At 34.4% G+C, this 15,107-nt stretch overlaps 1 protein-coding gene across 1 annotated transcript in view; it reads left to right on the top strand.

Annotated features, from left to right (window-relative positions):
- Positions 1 to 13,894, top strand: part of LOC105343821 (uncharacterized) — a 38,802-nt gene extending 24,908 nt beyond the window's left edge. The window contains exons 18-29 of the mRNA XM_066086989.1: positions 3,997 to 4,115; positions 4,202 to 4,297; positions 4,623 to 4,724; positions 4,833 to 4,940; positions 5,065 to 5,209; positions 5,547 to 5,687; positions 5,806 to 5,906; positions 6,127 to 6,197; positions 6,378 to 6,412; positions 6,903 to 7,024; positions 12,404 to 12,579; positions 13,111 to 13,894. Coding sequence (XP_065943061.1) covers positions 3,997 to 4,115; positions 4,202 to 4,297; positions 4,623 to 4,724; positions 4,833 to 4,940; positions 5,065 to 5,209; positions 5,547 to 5,687; positions 5,806 to 5,906; positions 6,127 to 6,197; positions 6,378 to 6,412; positions 6,903 to 6,964 — 980 coding nt within the window. The 3' untranslated portion in view covers positions 6,965 to 7,024; positions 12,404 to 12,579; positions 13,111 to 13,894. The remainder of the gene's footprint in view (positions 1 to 3,996; positions 4,116 to 4,201; positions 4,298 to 4,622; positions 4,725 to 4,832; positions 4,941 to 5,064; positions 5,210 to 5,546; positions 5,688 to 5,805; positions 5,907 to 6,126; positions 6,198 to 6,377; positions 6,413 to 6,902; positions 7,025 to 12,403; positions 12,580 to 13,110) is intronic.
- The last annotated feature ends 1,213 nt before the right edge of the window (positions 13,895 to 15,107 follow it).

Raw genomic sequence — 15,107 nt, 5'->3', positions numbered from 1 at the left:
ATGATTATTAAACAACTTTGCATTATGTGATTTCATATACCATTGTGTCAACCGACATTTCAGTATCCAATATTTCTTTGAAGATCATTAAGGTCTTCCGTTGGAAACGGAAGACCTAATTGTTTTTGCTTTGTTTCTTTTCCTCTATTATTATTATTATTAATTTTTTTTTCTGTCACGTTTTCTCAAAAACGCTTCAGCCGATTTTCATGAAACTTTCAGATCTTATTTATGACAAAATTTGTAAGAAAATTACACGAGATTTTTTTGGTCGTCACTTCCGGTACCGAGATATTAAAGATTTTATGTTTTTGCTTGTTCACAATTTTTCTCAAAAAAAATTCCAGATAGGACTTTCAAATTTTCAGAGAAGGTAGAGAGTGAACGGCCGCAGTGTCCTTTGCATATCCGAACGTCTGCCGTCACTTCCGGTCGTCACCGGAAGGAAATGAAAAACCTTAATTTTTCAATTTTTTGGATTTGAATTTTTTTTATTTTTTCATTCGATAGAGACGCTCTGAAAACTTCTGAGTATGAAATTCGTTTTAAAATCGATCCACGCATTCTTGAGATTTTGGACTCCAAAAATTTTGAAGCGAGGGTCTGCGTAGCTCAGTCGTTAGAGCGGTGGACTTGTGGCCAGGCGACCCAGGTTCAGTCCCTGAGTGCCGAATCTTTTTTCTTTCTTATTTGTGTTTTGATTAATGGTTTTATCTTTAAAATGATGGATTTGAATGTGTTCCGTTTTATTTTTGTCATAAATAAAAAAAAAATAGCGGCTTTTTTCAGTACAAATATAGAGCTCTTTTCTGTCAGCAGCTCTCTAAATTCCGACGCTCGTCGCATCGCCGACATCAAAGACATGCCGCCGAAGTGCCCCTGCAGTTCGACCGCATTAGAGTTCGCTGGGTCACTTTGCCGGCATCAAAGAAAAGCCGCCATCTCAATGACTGTATGCACACAATATTTAGCAATGCACCCACGTTATTCTACTCGGCTTAAAAAGGAGGACTGCTTAGTATTTAATCCCATATATAGATACACACATGCATGTATACATGCGTTTATTGAAATAGGTTGCTTATATATAATGATTTCCTGAACATTATAAAACACTATGTAACCTCTCTCTCTCTCTCTCTCTCTCTCTCTCTCTCTCTCTCTCAAGTACAAATGTTTTAGCATTTGAATAAGAACTAGTACAGGGAACATGGAGTAAATTGGATAGAAGCTAAATGTACATTGGCGTCCAAAAATTATACATAGTTTATATCAAGTTACGGGATAATGTCTATGGATTCAAATAATTTGAATGATTGTCTTCTTACTGATTGGAAGTCAACGCTAAAAAGTCATCTTTATTAAAGATGGTGTACTTTTTCCTTTTTTGTGCATGTCTATATACTGATACAAATCTGTTGCCTGTCTGGGATTAAGAAAAACCTCCTAAGTTTTTACACGTAACTATACAAACGAACGGGTGACTGCAACAAGGTTTAAAAACTGACCACCTGTTTATGAGTGTTTGAGCCTAAGAATAAATAGATGTAAAAAAAAATCAATAGTTACATCTTTCAAACAACGCTTATACATTGTTCTAACATATGCATTTTATTTATAAATTGTGTAATATGTGATATTTAGAATCTAATGTTCTACGTTTAATTTAGAAGTCACCGACCGACCCCCCCCCTCCCAATTTATAAAATCATTTAGTTTTTCTGGCCCGATTTTACTTGATCTTTGATCTTGGGCCTTTAATTTCAAATAATTACCATTGTAGATTACTGTACTAATTACCAGACTAATTCGTTCATTAATAACAGAGTTATGAAGTTTTTGGCATTTGAGTTTCAACTGTCGTGTTTGACATGTACTATAAAAAAAATTCTAAATCCAAAGCAGCCCTTCACTCAATCCTAATGAAAATTCGTGAAAATGAACCTCGGACCCCATTCTTATTGTCTGTGAAATATGCAGCGGATTAAACAATTAAGACGAAATTCCTGAGATTAAACGGCGCTTATTGCCTATACGTGGAAATTAAATTTACACAGTACACCCACCGACCCCCCCCCCTCCCCCTCATTCCTATTCACAAAATCATTTAGATTTTCTGGCCTTATTTTACTAGATCTTTCATCTTGAACCTTTATTTTCAACCTAGTTCAAGTCTAGATTACTGTACTAATGACCAGACCTTTTCAAGAGAGATATGAATTTTTGGGCATTTGAGTTTCGATTGGCGTGCGTGACATGTACTGTAGAAAAAAATTCTAACTCCCGAGCCCCTTACTCAATCCTAATGAAGTTTTGTGTAAATGTACCTCGGACCCCATTTGTATTGTCTGCCAAATATGCAGCGGATTGAACAATTAAGAAGAAATTCCTGAGATCAAACGGCGAGTATAGCCTGTACGGGGACTTAAAATTTACACAGTACATGGGATGTAAGCAGCCGCGTAATATTTCTGTTGCATGTATATTTCTTGTTTTCCGTTTAATCTGTATCTACGATAGCGTGTGAACTACTTATGAATGTTAGAACTGTGTAAATTACTGTCATCAAATTTTTACCGAATAAATTAACGTGTTTCTGATTTCGTTATTTCTACATTTATAAAGATTTTATCAACCCTGCTGAAATAAAACAGCCAAACATAATAGTAAACGACACAAAAAAAACCTCAACACTGAAATACATGGGTAAAATGCATCAGTCATTGTTTTAGGACTTCCCCTGATTGTTGTTAACTGAATCCGAGATATACACCTCAAAATTCTATTTTCGATTTATTTAAGACGAAAATCAAGCACGGGTCTTTTCACCCCCTCCAGACACAAACACGCATCAATATTTCAAATGAGCTCGCACTGTTACCAAACCTGAATAGTCAGACATCTTACACGTTGTTTTTCATCTCATACAAAAACTCAGCTCCTCTCCCGGGCGGAAACGCCCCAAATTCAAAGACAAATTCGGGAATTATTTCGCGTCAGCCATGTTTTGAGACACATGCAAAGGCAATCGCAACTTCTCGGGCCTTTCCGGCAAGCTCGGAAAAACACCTCGAATGTATTAACACCACCGGATGTTAGAATTTTATACAAAATGGAGTCGCTTCCCATTTAATTAAGTATCGGCTAGACAGTGTTGTATGTCGCTTCTGTGCTATATTTTAGGTTATATCATTTACTTTAATGAAGTCTAGCTCACATCTCAACAGATCATACAATGTGTTGTATTTATATCAAGTTTTATAAAAAGGGGGGTTGTCATGGACGCCTAGGTAATACATTCGAGGTGTTTTTCCGAGGTTGCCGGAAAGGCCCGAGAAGTTGCGATTGCTGCAAAGGCTGTGTGTTCTAATCTCGCCGGAGCCAAGATTTGTTCTTTCTCTCTATTTCTTTCTCTCCTTTTTATTTAATTTTCTAACTAAAATATTCAACATAAAAGGGTTGTTGAACTGTAGTACAAGTTGAAAAACACTCTTCAATTAAGATTTAGACAAAAACATCCTTTTATTATTAGGGTCTTCCGTCTTCAGCGGAAGACCCTTCTATTCTTATTGTTATTAGGGTCTTCCGTTCACAAGGGCAGGCCCTCTTTTTTTCTTCGATTTCTTTTTATCACAGGTAATAAGACCTGTTATTAAGTCAAAAGACCTCTGATTTAATATGAAATAAAATGGGGCTGGTCCTTTAAATTAGGGATCCAACGGGGTGTACAATCCTTCATCCATCCCTCTTTTAGATCCCATCTGCATTTCATGATATGTTTCGTTGATGAAGATAAAAGGCAAGGTCATTTCCTCTTCTAAAAATCGGACGGAAGACCTCCTCGTTGCTCGCAACGAGATCGTGTCTAGTTACCTATGATTTTCGTAATATGATTAAGGTGGTCTCGTAAGCTTTGTAATCTCTTATTACATATAATTTAATCTGTAAATTATTGTAACATAGTATTATACTTGCAAATACTCGATTCTTTCACAGTAAGACCTACGAACTACGGTTCTCACCACACAAGGTACCCAAAAATTGTTATAATTTCTGACGGCTTCTTCAACGACTGTTCTCCAGACTCTGAAAGAAAACAGCAGCAATGCAAGAAAGTATGAGGTTTTTTGAAGCCATTTTCCAAGAACATATTCCAAAAATTTATAAAATTGTATGTATTTAATTCAAAATTGCATTGTAGACAACTGAGTTACTGGTATCAGTTTTGGAGGTGTTGGTTGCCATGAGTATACGAGTACCTATCTATTTTGTTCCAGTTGGGAAGAAAATGGAAATGGTTTGTAGCATTTCAAAAGCTTGTGCCCATAAAGACCCTTAATTTCATAAATTTAGTAGTTGTGATCATATGTGCAATAGCTGAACTAAAAACAATCCTAAATAAACCCCTACCAGTTGCCACGTGTTTAAAGGCGGCTAGATCTGATAAAACATCATTTGTCAATCCATTGAAAGCTGTTCTTTGTCCTTCTTAGAAACTTTAAAAACGTTTTTAAAAATATGGGCGCCAACATTGGCTCTAATCAAATAAATAACAACCATTGATATTAATCTGTCGTCGTTTTATTAAAAAATGTGATAAAAATAAATGGTTTTTTCTACAGAGTCCTAAGAGCATTAATATTTTGTCAGAGACCCATGAATGGTTCAATAAACTGTCAGTTGTGGACAATGTAGAACTGCTTTTTGATTCTAAAAAACGAGAGGTACTGATACTTTCATATTATCATATTATTGGGGTTTTTTTCATCTTTCTTTTCAATAATCTTGAAATAAACTAAAGAAAACAACTATGTTGCAATATTTATACTCAGACGGCCATGGGGAGAGTGATGACAGCAATCATGTCGCCTAATCAACCAGAGACCCCATATAAATCATGGAGGACAATAAAGGAGGAACTATACGAAAACCACACTGGTGTAAGGGAACAATTTGGGTAGACATTATCAATTCATAATATCTAGTTATTTCTCCTCCATTCTTTCATTCATATTTTGAATGTAGTAGTTTTGTCATAACAACACAAAGAAATGTGAATTACAGAAGGAGATGACACATATTGAATGGTTAATAACGGATTCCTTCAAGCGACCCCCTCAAGTCGGAACTCGGGTACGAGTGGCTGGTTTACAGCCACAGACAACGGGAACGATACTTTGTCGTATTGAAGAGCCTAACATAACACTAAGTAAGTTTTCATTTATATAATGTACTTACAAGCAAGACATATTGTTGATTTATCAATTACAATATAAAAATGACACCCTTTCTATAAAATTAAAACATGTCTCTATCATTTATGTTATCACCCAGTTATAAATTTATAGTTAAAGAAAGAACAAAATTATTGCAGTGTTTAATTTCTAATTTTTAAATACCGGTATTTTTAACAAAAATAATTCTTAAAGGAAACACTCTTAGTTAATTCATCAATTTTAGTATAACTTCATAAAATTACTAGCATGTATTATATGTTTTATTTAGATATACGTATGTATATGATACATGTATGTGTATACTCACAGCTGAAAAGGTCGTAGTTGTCAGAGACACCGGAGAAACTGGCATATTCTCGTGGAGCTTCAATCAGAAAGATTTACTGTTTTATGAACCTTCCAAGTCTTCTGATAGCTCTGAATTTACTGTTGGGTCATTAATTCGTGAAGGTAATTGGCTAAATAAGTGTGTGGAAAAATTAATCATTCCTATAAAAGAATTATTCAATACACGGTATTTTTGTTTTGGAGTTATTCAAGACGTTTATAATGTAATAAAACATTTTAGATGGACATCACATTTGTGGAGACCTAGGAGTGGTAATTGAAAACGAACAAGCAGCATCGGAGGGTTTACCAATTATACTTTGGGTTAAAGACCAAGTCAAGGTTTAAAATCAAAACAAAATCTACAAACATATGTCAACATCATGAAAACAAAGTTTGATGTTTGTGGAAAAAAAACATTTGTGGGATTTTTATTTATGCTAAAAGATGTGCTTATATTCCCCGGCGCTAGTAAATAAAATCCTACCGTCCTTTTTTAGTTGTCAGACATTTTGTCTCATTGTGCAATATCATTGTTTAGATTTATTGTTTGCATATTCAGGTTTGTTGGCGCTCACGGCTTACAACGGATGACAAATGTTGTTTTCGCATGAAATCTATGATAAAACATGCGTAAGTATCAAGTGTCAACTATTGATATGATGGTTGTATTATACTATTTATATATGTATAAGTATCAAAAGTGTCAACTATTGATATGATGGTTGTATTATACTATTTATATATGTATATTGTATTAATAGTTTAACTTCATCTAAATAGATAATCAAAGATATAAAATTTATGTTCCAGGGAATCACCTCTTATAGATTTGACAGGATTGATAGGTAAATTTATCATAAAGATACTAACTATTAGCCAGGAAATTGTATAATTATAAATATTGCCGTTATATAAAGCACTTTTAGTGGTCAAGAACAAAAACAATAAAGATTTATTTTTCACTTTCATTTTTAAGTCATTTGTGCTTGTCGAGTGATTCATATAAACACACACACTTTACCCACCGTGTATGAATAATTCAAAAGAATATCTAAAATAGTTAAGAACTGCAAAATTTGCAGAATAATATACCTGAATGCAACAGGCATGCCCATGTGATAGAAAAAAGAAAGCTTTTCATTGTTTAGATGGTTTGCATTGGATGCAAAAGTACAACTATTGTAATGTATTTAACTGATATATTTATAGTGTGTTGTTTATGGAACCAGAAAATTGTCGTACACTAGGGCCTTTGGCTTTTGTTAAAAGAAGAGTAACTTATATACTCTGTATAGTATAACTTTCAAAACTGTTTACTTTAAATTTATCATACAGCTTCGAAGACTATGGCCTATCATTTGAAGCAAACTTCAAGTTCAGAGGGGACAGTGACTTAGGAACCGAATTCTGATCGTCCACTACTCAGAAATACAGTAAACGAAGAAGAAAAAATAAATGTAATTTTATCTTACGATGCAGAAAATATGTAGAAATTGAGTGTCAGTATTTCTTCAGTAACTGATGACAGAAATCATTCTTAAACTGGAAAAGGTGACATCATGTTTGAGCAATTCATCATCTAACCGTATTTATAAATCTTAATATCATAATTAAATAACTCTCTCTGAATTTATACCTGACATTCTAATGTTGTCATTTTTTAATTGTTTAAGAACTATTCATTTGTTACCAATACAGTGGCATACATCATGTACTTAGTATTTACAAAACTAATACTTTGTAGGTTTGTATAATTCTTATTAGTTACTCACATAACCAGATTTATCACGTCATTCGGTATTTCCGATTTCATGATTGTCCTCATCTTCGCTAGCCAAGGGTTTTCGGTCCACTTTGCTCCCCATAAACCCTTGGCGGATTTCATTACGAAAACTCGGTGATGTGGTGGCGCTATCTAGCGAGCAACTTGAGTTGCGCCCCTTGCATATTTACATTTTAATCGAATTAAATAACGGGTTTTTTTATACACTATGGCATTAATACAACTTAAAACATGTTGACTACCGAATATCGGAACATAATTAACGATGCTATTAAATACGAATTAAGTTATAACTATGGGAAAGCACGGAATGTTTTATTCGTAGTGTTTTGTAAGGATCTGTACCGGGAGTGAAAAAGTCGCCGATTTATATGAAAGCTTTCATGCCATAAAACCCGGTATCTTTGTCGTGAATAATGCGAACCAAAAAAATAAAATAAAACAGAGCTCATTGAACCTTTAAAAGCAATAACCATAAGCAGGAACGAATATACTAACAGGATAGGCAACTTCTACATTCGCCATGTTTACTTCCCATGCATTCACGCGAGCCTTGACAAGTTTGCAGCACTATGTAAAATTCCAGTAAAATATATAGGTTTTTAAAGCGATCTGGTTAGACCATCGTTGGGGAGGCACTGTACTCGTGAACTTGTGCCTCAACTTGTTAAAAGCACCGAATGTTTTACCAAAGATCACACATGTGTTTTCTTTTAAAGTTTATATTTACAAGCACTGCGATTGGATCAGCTACTCGCAGCTGCAGCCAATCATAAAACGGAGCTTGTCACCGAGTTTTCGTAATGAAATCCGCCAAGGGTTTATGGGGAGCAAAGTGGACCGAAAACCCTTGGCTGGCGAAGATGGATTGTCCTTAACAATGAGTGTATTTTGCATCATAAGAATAACTGGTTTAAGGTGAAATAACACACCTGGAAAAAGTCACTCAAATTAACCGGGTATTATTTGATAATAAAAGATAAAATGATATATATACTGTACATGTGTCAAATAAGCTATATATTTGCAGTTCGGGGATAAAAAATGAATATCTGAAATAATTATTTCAGTAAGAAACAACAAAAGCCCCTGCGGGATACGAACTCGGGATAAACAGATCACAAGCCCGACACTTTATCCACTCGGCTATGGAGTAATTTACTTGTTGCAGTCGATAAAATTCATTTAATAAAACGAAATGTCGTTTTGATCAGCAGTCAGCCATTTTGTGATGATGTGTTATCCCACCTTAATCTGCATATGCAGCCGAATCATGAGAACTCAAACTCTTAAATCAGTAGCAATTAAAAGCTTCATATTCATGATTGTCGTGTTGTTTCTGTGATTGATTTTTCTGATGAAAAGAATGTTTCTGTTTAATTTGAAATACTTTATATATAAGGTGTTGATATTAGTTCTACTTTTATGTAATATAAATGTACAGATACTTTATTAATGCTTCATTGTAGACAACATATTTTGAGCAAGAAACGGTTTGTTTCAAGCGTCAAAGAAAACAACTGCAAAACAACCACAAACAATGTTTTAATAATTTGAAATGAACAAGAATGAGAGGCAACGCTGTCCTTAAGAATATTTTTCCATGAAATGCAACAATCTGGACTGTTTTAGATGTCACACTATGCCTTTCAATTTTAGTCATTTCAAATTAACGTACATGTAGTTTTACATATATGTTAATCAGAGAAACAAATGGTGTGGGGCTGTTCCTTTAATGCCATTTTTAGGTCACCTGAGTAAACTCAGGTGACCTATTGATATCTGTTTTCGTCCGTCGTCGTGCGACGTGTGTCGTGCGTTAACAATTTTACATTTTTAACTTGTTCTTAAAAACTACAAGGCTGATTGTTAACATTTTTAATGTGAGGCATATCTATGGCATCTCTATGGTAAGAGGAATCTAAATTATGAAATTCATGGCTCTACCACCCCGGGGCGCCACATGTTGGGGGACAAATATGCTATAAAAAACAAATTTTCAAAAATCTTTTTCTCTGCTCCCACACATGTGAGGCAAAAACTGATTGCGTAGTTATGATGTCCATGCGACCCTCTACCAAAATTGTGAAATTTATGGCCCCTGGGTCAGGGGTTCAGGCTATAGGGTGGGGCCAATATGGCCATATAATCTATACTACTATATTAAAATAACAGACTCGAATTTTTTGTCTTTAATACCGAGAAATCGGAAGAATACTGTCTTTTGTTTTACATATTTTAAACATCATTGGGACTTGAAGATTACCAATTTGTTTTTATTTTTTCTCAGTTACGCTTCGCTAATTAATTATCAACAAAAATTGCTCAAAAAATCCCGGAAATCACCTGGATTTTTTGGATTTTACAATCTTGCGCTTGCGCAATACATTCACGTTAACGGGGTCTTCAGTTTATGTTTCCACAATATCACATCTGCATGAATAAACTCAGAAATGATAACACAAATACGCGTAAATTTTCATTGGACTTTTGCTATATATTCTGTTCATAATTATATATTAATCATTTCTTATGAAAGAAAGTATAAAATAACAAATATACATTTCAACTAAGTACTTACTTTTGTCTTCGTGATGACGAAAAATATTTGATTTCATGCAAAAAAGTTACATTATATTTGTTAGGAGAGTGAAGATGGAATATGTTTTATCGTAAAAATGAATAATGTCATACGGACACAGTTTTACAAAGAAACTACGTGTACTTTGGTGAAAAAGCGTTTAATTCTTCCATTCTATGGATTAAAATGTTTAGCTGAAAGGTATTTGAAGTCTCAAAAAGGTTCTTTGTGATGAATTTGACTGTTATTTTCAAGGCAACTTCATTAACTTTCTGCAAAATCGTTCCGGAGCGATTCTGCAATTTTCTGCTACATTACGGGTACATAAGGGAGGCATTCTAACTGTGGTGAGGCCCTTTCCCGAGACACAGTTAGATTACAAACTGAAATTAATAGCATTATTGTAGGCTTATAGCTTTGTTATGTAAATGTCAATACTAAGGTGTGTCGATGTACCTATTTCGTAAATGTCTGATATGCAATGTCAACCCGTGCACGCACGGGTCAAAGTCTAGTAAAAATGTATTAAATCTTAGAAAATCTTCTTCTCTTCTCCCATACATGATACCTTTGTTCGGGGTTTAGGCTCTAGGATGGGACTAATATGGCCATATAGTAAAATGTTCTTTAAAAAATCTTCTCTACTCCCACACATGTGGGCAAAAAACCGAATACATGGCTATTATGTCCACTAACTCCTCCACCTATATTGTGAAATCCAGGGCCCCTGGGTCAGGGGTTCAGGACATGAGGGGGGGGGGGGCATTATAGTGTTAATGCATATAATGTTTAAAAATTTCCTTCTCTATTCTCACACATCTGTATAAAAAACTGACTTACAATTATGTTTACCAGGAAGTCCTCTACAGAAATTTTAATTTTCATGTGCACTGGAGTATGAGTTTTGACTCTAGGACAGTGCTAAAATGGATATTTAGGTGTTAATACATATAATGTTAAAAAATTACCTTCTTTACTCCCACACACCTGAAAGGAAAACTGAATTCATGATTTTGTAGACCAGATCTTTTGGGGGTGTTTTTTACCAAAATTATAGGTTTCACAGTTCGTTTTGAAAGATTTCAGGCAGGGAGGTGGTCGTCATTACAAATTTATAATTTTACTACTTTAGAATGAAACCTAATTGATTAAATGCATATATGAGACTCCTCGACAAGTTTGTGAATAGGTTATATGCTACTCAGGTGACCGTTAAGGCCAATCGGCCTCTTGTTTATAGTTCTTGTGGATGATACAAAATAGGAACATGATAGAGAAGAAAAACAAACTTACTATGTTGTTTCATTTCACCAGTTTCATAGGACGTCTTAAAATAAATTACCTCATGCATGTTACCAATATTTGATTTTCAAATACCCATTAAATATTGGCAATTCACTAAAATGGGACATCGCAGGGCATCTCTTGGCGACGCTATTTAGATCTTTCCATCTCCGGTGAAACGAAGTTCCATGAATATGTAACATATGAAATTTTACATGTATATTTCTGAATTTGTATGAATGTGTTATCATTGAATTTTTATGTTATCATTTTGTTATCTTTTGTCTTGAATTATCTTTTCATATGTTCGAAAATATAAATGAATCTTTTGAAAATGATTAATAAAAAAGTAGATTTCTTATCTTTAAGTACCTTTTTAAAAAAAAATTACCAGACCAATTAAAGAGAGATTCCAACATGTCACAAATATTAACATTACCTGTTTGACTGGTAGTCCATACGAACAAATCATCAACAATTTTATTTTCGGAATCAAATAGCTAGTTACTTTAAGTTTAAGCCATTATTTCGCGAATCAAGGAGGAACCAACATAAGGTGTCAGCTCGTTGAGATAATTTGAAAAATTCTTTTGAAGAAATTGGCGGTCTTAATTTATTTTCTTGTACATGGGAGATAAAGTAATCCATGACACAGAGTGTTTGATGAAAAGTACAACAACCATTAAATTGATAAATTCAGAACAGTTACAGTAGTTTAAAATAAATTGATTTATTCTAATCAGAATCACTTTTTACGTTTTATATCTTGTTAGTTACAAGTATTAACACAAAAACAGGATATCTCATTCTTTGACGGACCTCGGTGCAAAACTTCTGATAACGACATCAGACGCCATTGTGTTTATTACGAAAGTATGACACCCAACAGACGTCCGTCATTAAAGACAAGAGATATTAGAATTTGATAAATGTTGGTGTTTGTTGTTCTTACTTTAGAATTGGGACAAACTGTTTGTACAAGAAAAGAGATAGAGAGAGAGGTTGTCCAGAGAAAAAGTGAACTATTAATATTGGTAACAAAGACCTGGTCATTTATAACCATGTGGCCCTCGTTGCATGTTTTTAGTCGCTGGGATGGGTTTTACCAATGGTAATTTTAACATCTAAAAGGATGTCTATTACAGTTTGGTTTCGACACACATAATTCCTTCAATTTGTCTTCTTTAGGAAAACCTCAATCCAAGGCATCGACAAAGGACACGTGCACCACAAAGGGAGGGTCGTGTATTCATTCACACGACCAGTGCGGGGGTATATAGATCTGTATGCTCTGGGATGTCATAGGAATAGCGTGTGCTGCAAGCTAGCGCCAGTAACCGCCAATCCCGAACCAATATACCCAGGTAAGACCATGCCAATCTCGAACCAATACACTCAAGCAAGACCTTGCCATTCCAGAACCAATAACCCTGGTAAGTCCACGTCATTATAGGTTAAAAACGCTCACCCAAGGAAGACCTTGTATTCTATTTTACCAAGAAAAGATTACGTCATCTACATTGTCAACTTTATCCAGGTAAGATCATGATTGTCATCTATTGCTTTACCCAGGTAAGATCATTTCATCTTCTGGTTTACCCAGGGAAGACTGTATCACCTTTTACTTAACTCAGGTAAGGTTGGGTCATCTACTCATGACAAAAGACTTGCCATTTACATCATATTCAAGCCTGGTTGAATGAATTATGGTTCAATTCCCCAATGATCGGCTTTGACCGCAACTTTGATCCGCTCCACCCCAGTATAGCCCTTAAAAGAAAGGTCAAAATGGCATCAGACCTATACATAACATGCGTGTTCGTTGGTGAAGTTGAATCCGAATGTTTGATGTGGTAAACAAAATAAGTAAATACCTACATGATTTCTTGTTTCAGCATACACGTACTACTTGGCGAACATCACCAGGAATTGAAGTCAAACAACAAATGGAATGCAACCATCCAAAAGGTTCAAATTGCAAGGACCCCATTCCAACTAACTCCAACGTTACACATACGCTAGCTAACAACATTGGTCATTTTTAACCCCCTCCCCCGAATAAAAACAAAAAAGAACTATTTTGTTGTTTGTTTCTAGCATCCTGAATACTCTACCAATCATGGTTTTCCTCATGATATTGCGGTGGTGCAGCCCTCACGCACAGTAAAGGTGGCCGGACATTACGTCAGAACAGCGTGTATGCCACACGATGATGACATGTTTGATGACGCAGACTATTGTTATATCAGTGGTTGGGGATACACTCAAGGTACTCCAGTGTCATATGATGAGGTTTAGTCTTTGACTGTATTCCCTACTCACTAACGCCACACTAGAGTATGAACGACCTTGAACCTTTGGTAAAAATGTGCATGTTACTTCCGGTTTATGCAGAAAACTTGTTTCTTTAAGTTTGGATTGATTTCATTATTTACTTTTCATTTTAAGAAATTCATTTAAAAAAAGATCTCTTACAACCTGTGTATTTTTTTCAATTTACATAATACAGTGTATTAACTGTTTGTAGTTGTGTAGATTTATAAATGTACATACAAGCAATATACGTTAAATATCCACCAGGTACATGTACCAGCCTACTATATTTGATAATGTACTTCTTTCATGCATTGTTCATGCCTTGTACTCATTGTTATATGTAATATGTGTAATTAAAATACTTTGAAAACTTTTCTTAATTTATTTATTTTAATTAGATTAAGAAATAGATTATAGTCAATGCATGTTTTCAAGAGTTGTCTCTCTTGTGGAAAACAATATATGCTCCCAAGGGTTCATGACCCTGAATATTGAGTAGGCTGTGAGGTGTGACTATGTTTGAATCAATCTTACATTCGTGTTAAAAGCTAATTTTTAAATAATGTTCTTCAATTGGTTTGTAGAGCTTCTAAATCAATAACTCGATGCAATTATTGAAATATTTTCCTATTAGTTTCAATTCTTTATAAATGTGCGTTCGAAGCATTGGTAAATTGACCTTCGTAGAATGGCGTGCTTTTGGTGATAAAAATTATAATTTAAAACAATTTTGATTAAATTTAGATTTGTTGAATTTAAACGAATAAGAAACGAAACTATTTACATCAATACAAAAAGTTGAAATGTTTATAAGAATAATTGATATGAAAGTGCATCATCTCCAATGTGTTCTGATTATTCAATTTTTACAAACAAATACCCGGTATATCTAATTTTATATATAATTGACGGTTATCCGAAAATGTCACTTATTTTTTTATTCGCGATTTCAAATAATTTATCAATATAAATGCATTACCCATGATGCTTATTAAGTTTACACTGAATAAACATCGTTGATGTTTGCCCGAACCAAAAGAAAATACAATAATAAAACGAACTCAAAGTACGATGGCCGTTACAAACATTGAATACCGTATACATTAAGAGGGCTCGGTGGGCGTGACCATTTTTAAACTTTTGAAATCTCCTTGAAAAGAAGGGCTCTGTATGAAGAAATTCAAAACAGAAACAAATTCAGTGCTATAACATTTTCTTCACTCATTAATTTTTTGCGCAGCAAAGATTTTTTTAAAATTTACATACAAAAATTTGAATTAACATGGAGTTGCCCCTATTGCCCCCCCCCCCCCCCCCACACACACACACACTTTTATGGGACTATGTAAAAAATTGAATTGAAAGTAAAAATTTATTTGCCGCCCCCGATCAGGAATTTCAGAATTTTGCGAAGTAGCTTTTTTTTTTTTTTTTTAACGGTTTTACACAACTCAGCTATTTACAAATTATGTAATAATATTTTTTACTGCATTGTTGACCGGAAAAAATTTTGGATTTTGTAATAACGAAGATGGTTACAATCCGAGAGGTGAAATCTGCAGGAATATTGTATCAT

This window comes from Magallana gigas, chromosome 6 (assembly GCF_963853765.1).
Source record: "Magallana gigas chromosome 6, xbMagGiga1.1, whole genome shotgun sequence".
Classification (NCBI taxonomy): Eukaryota; Metazoa; Mollusca; class Bivalvia; order Ostreida; family Ostreidae; genus Magallana; species Magallana gigas.
The sequence above is the reverse complement of the archived record's forward strand: the minus strand, read 5'-3'. Positions and strand labels throughout refer to the sequence as shown.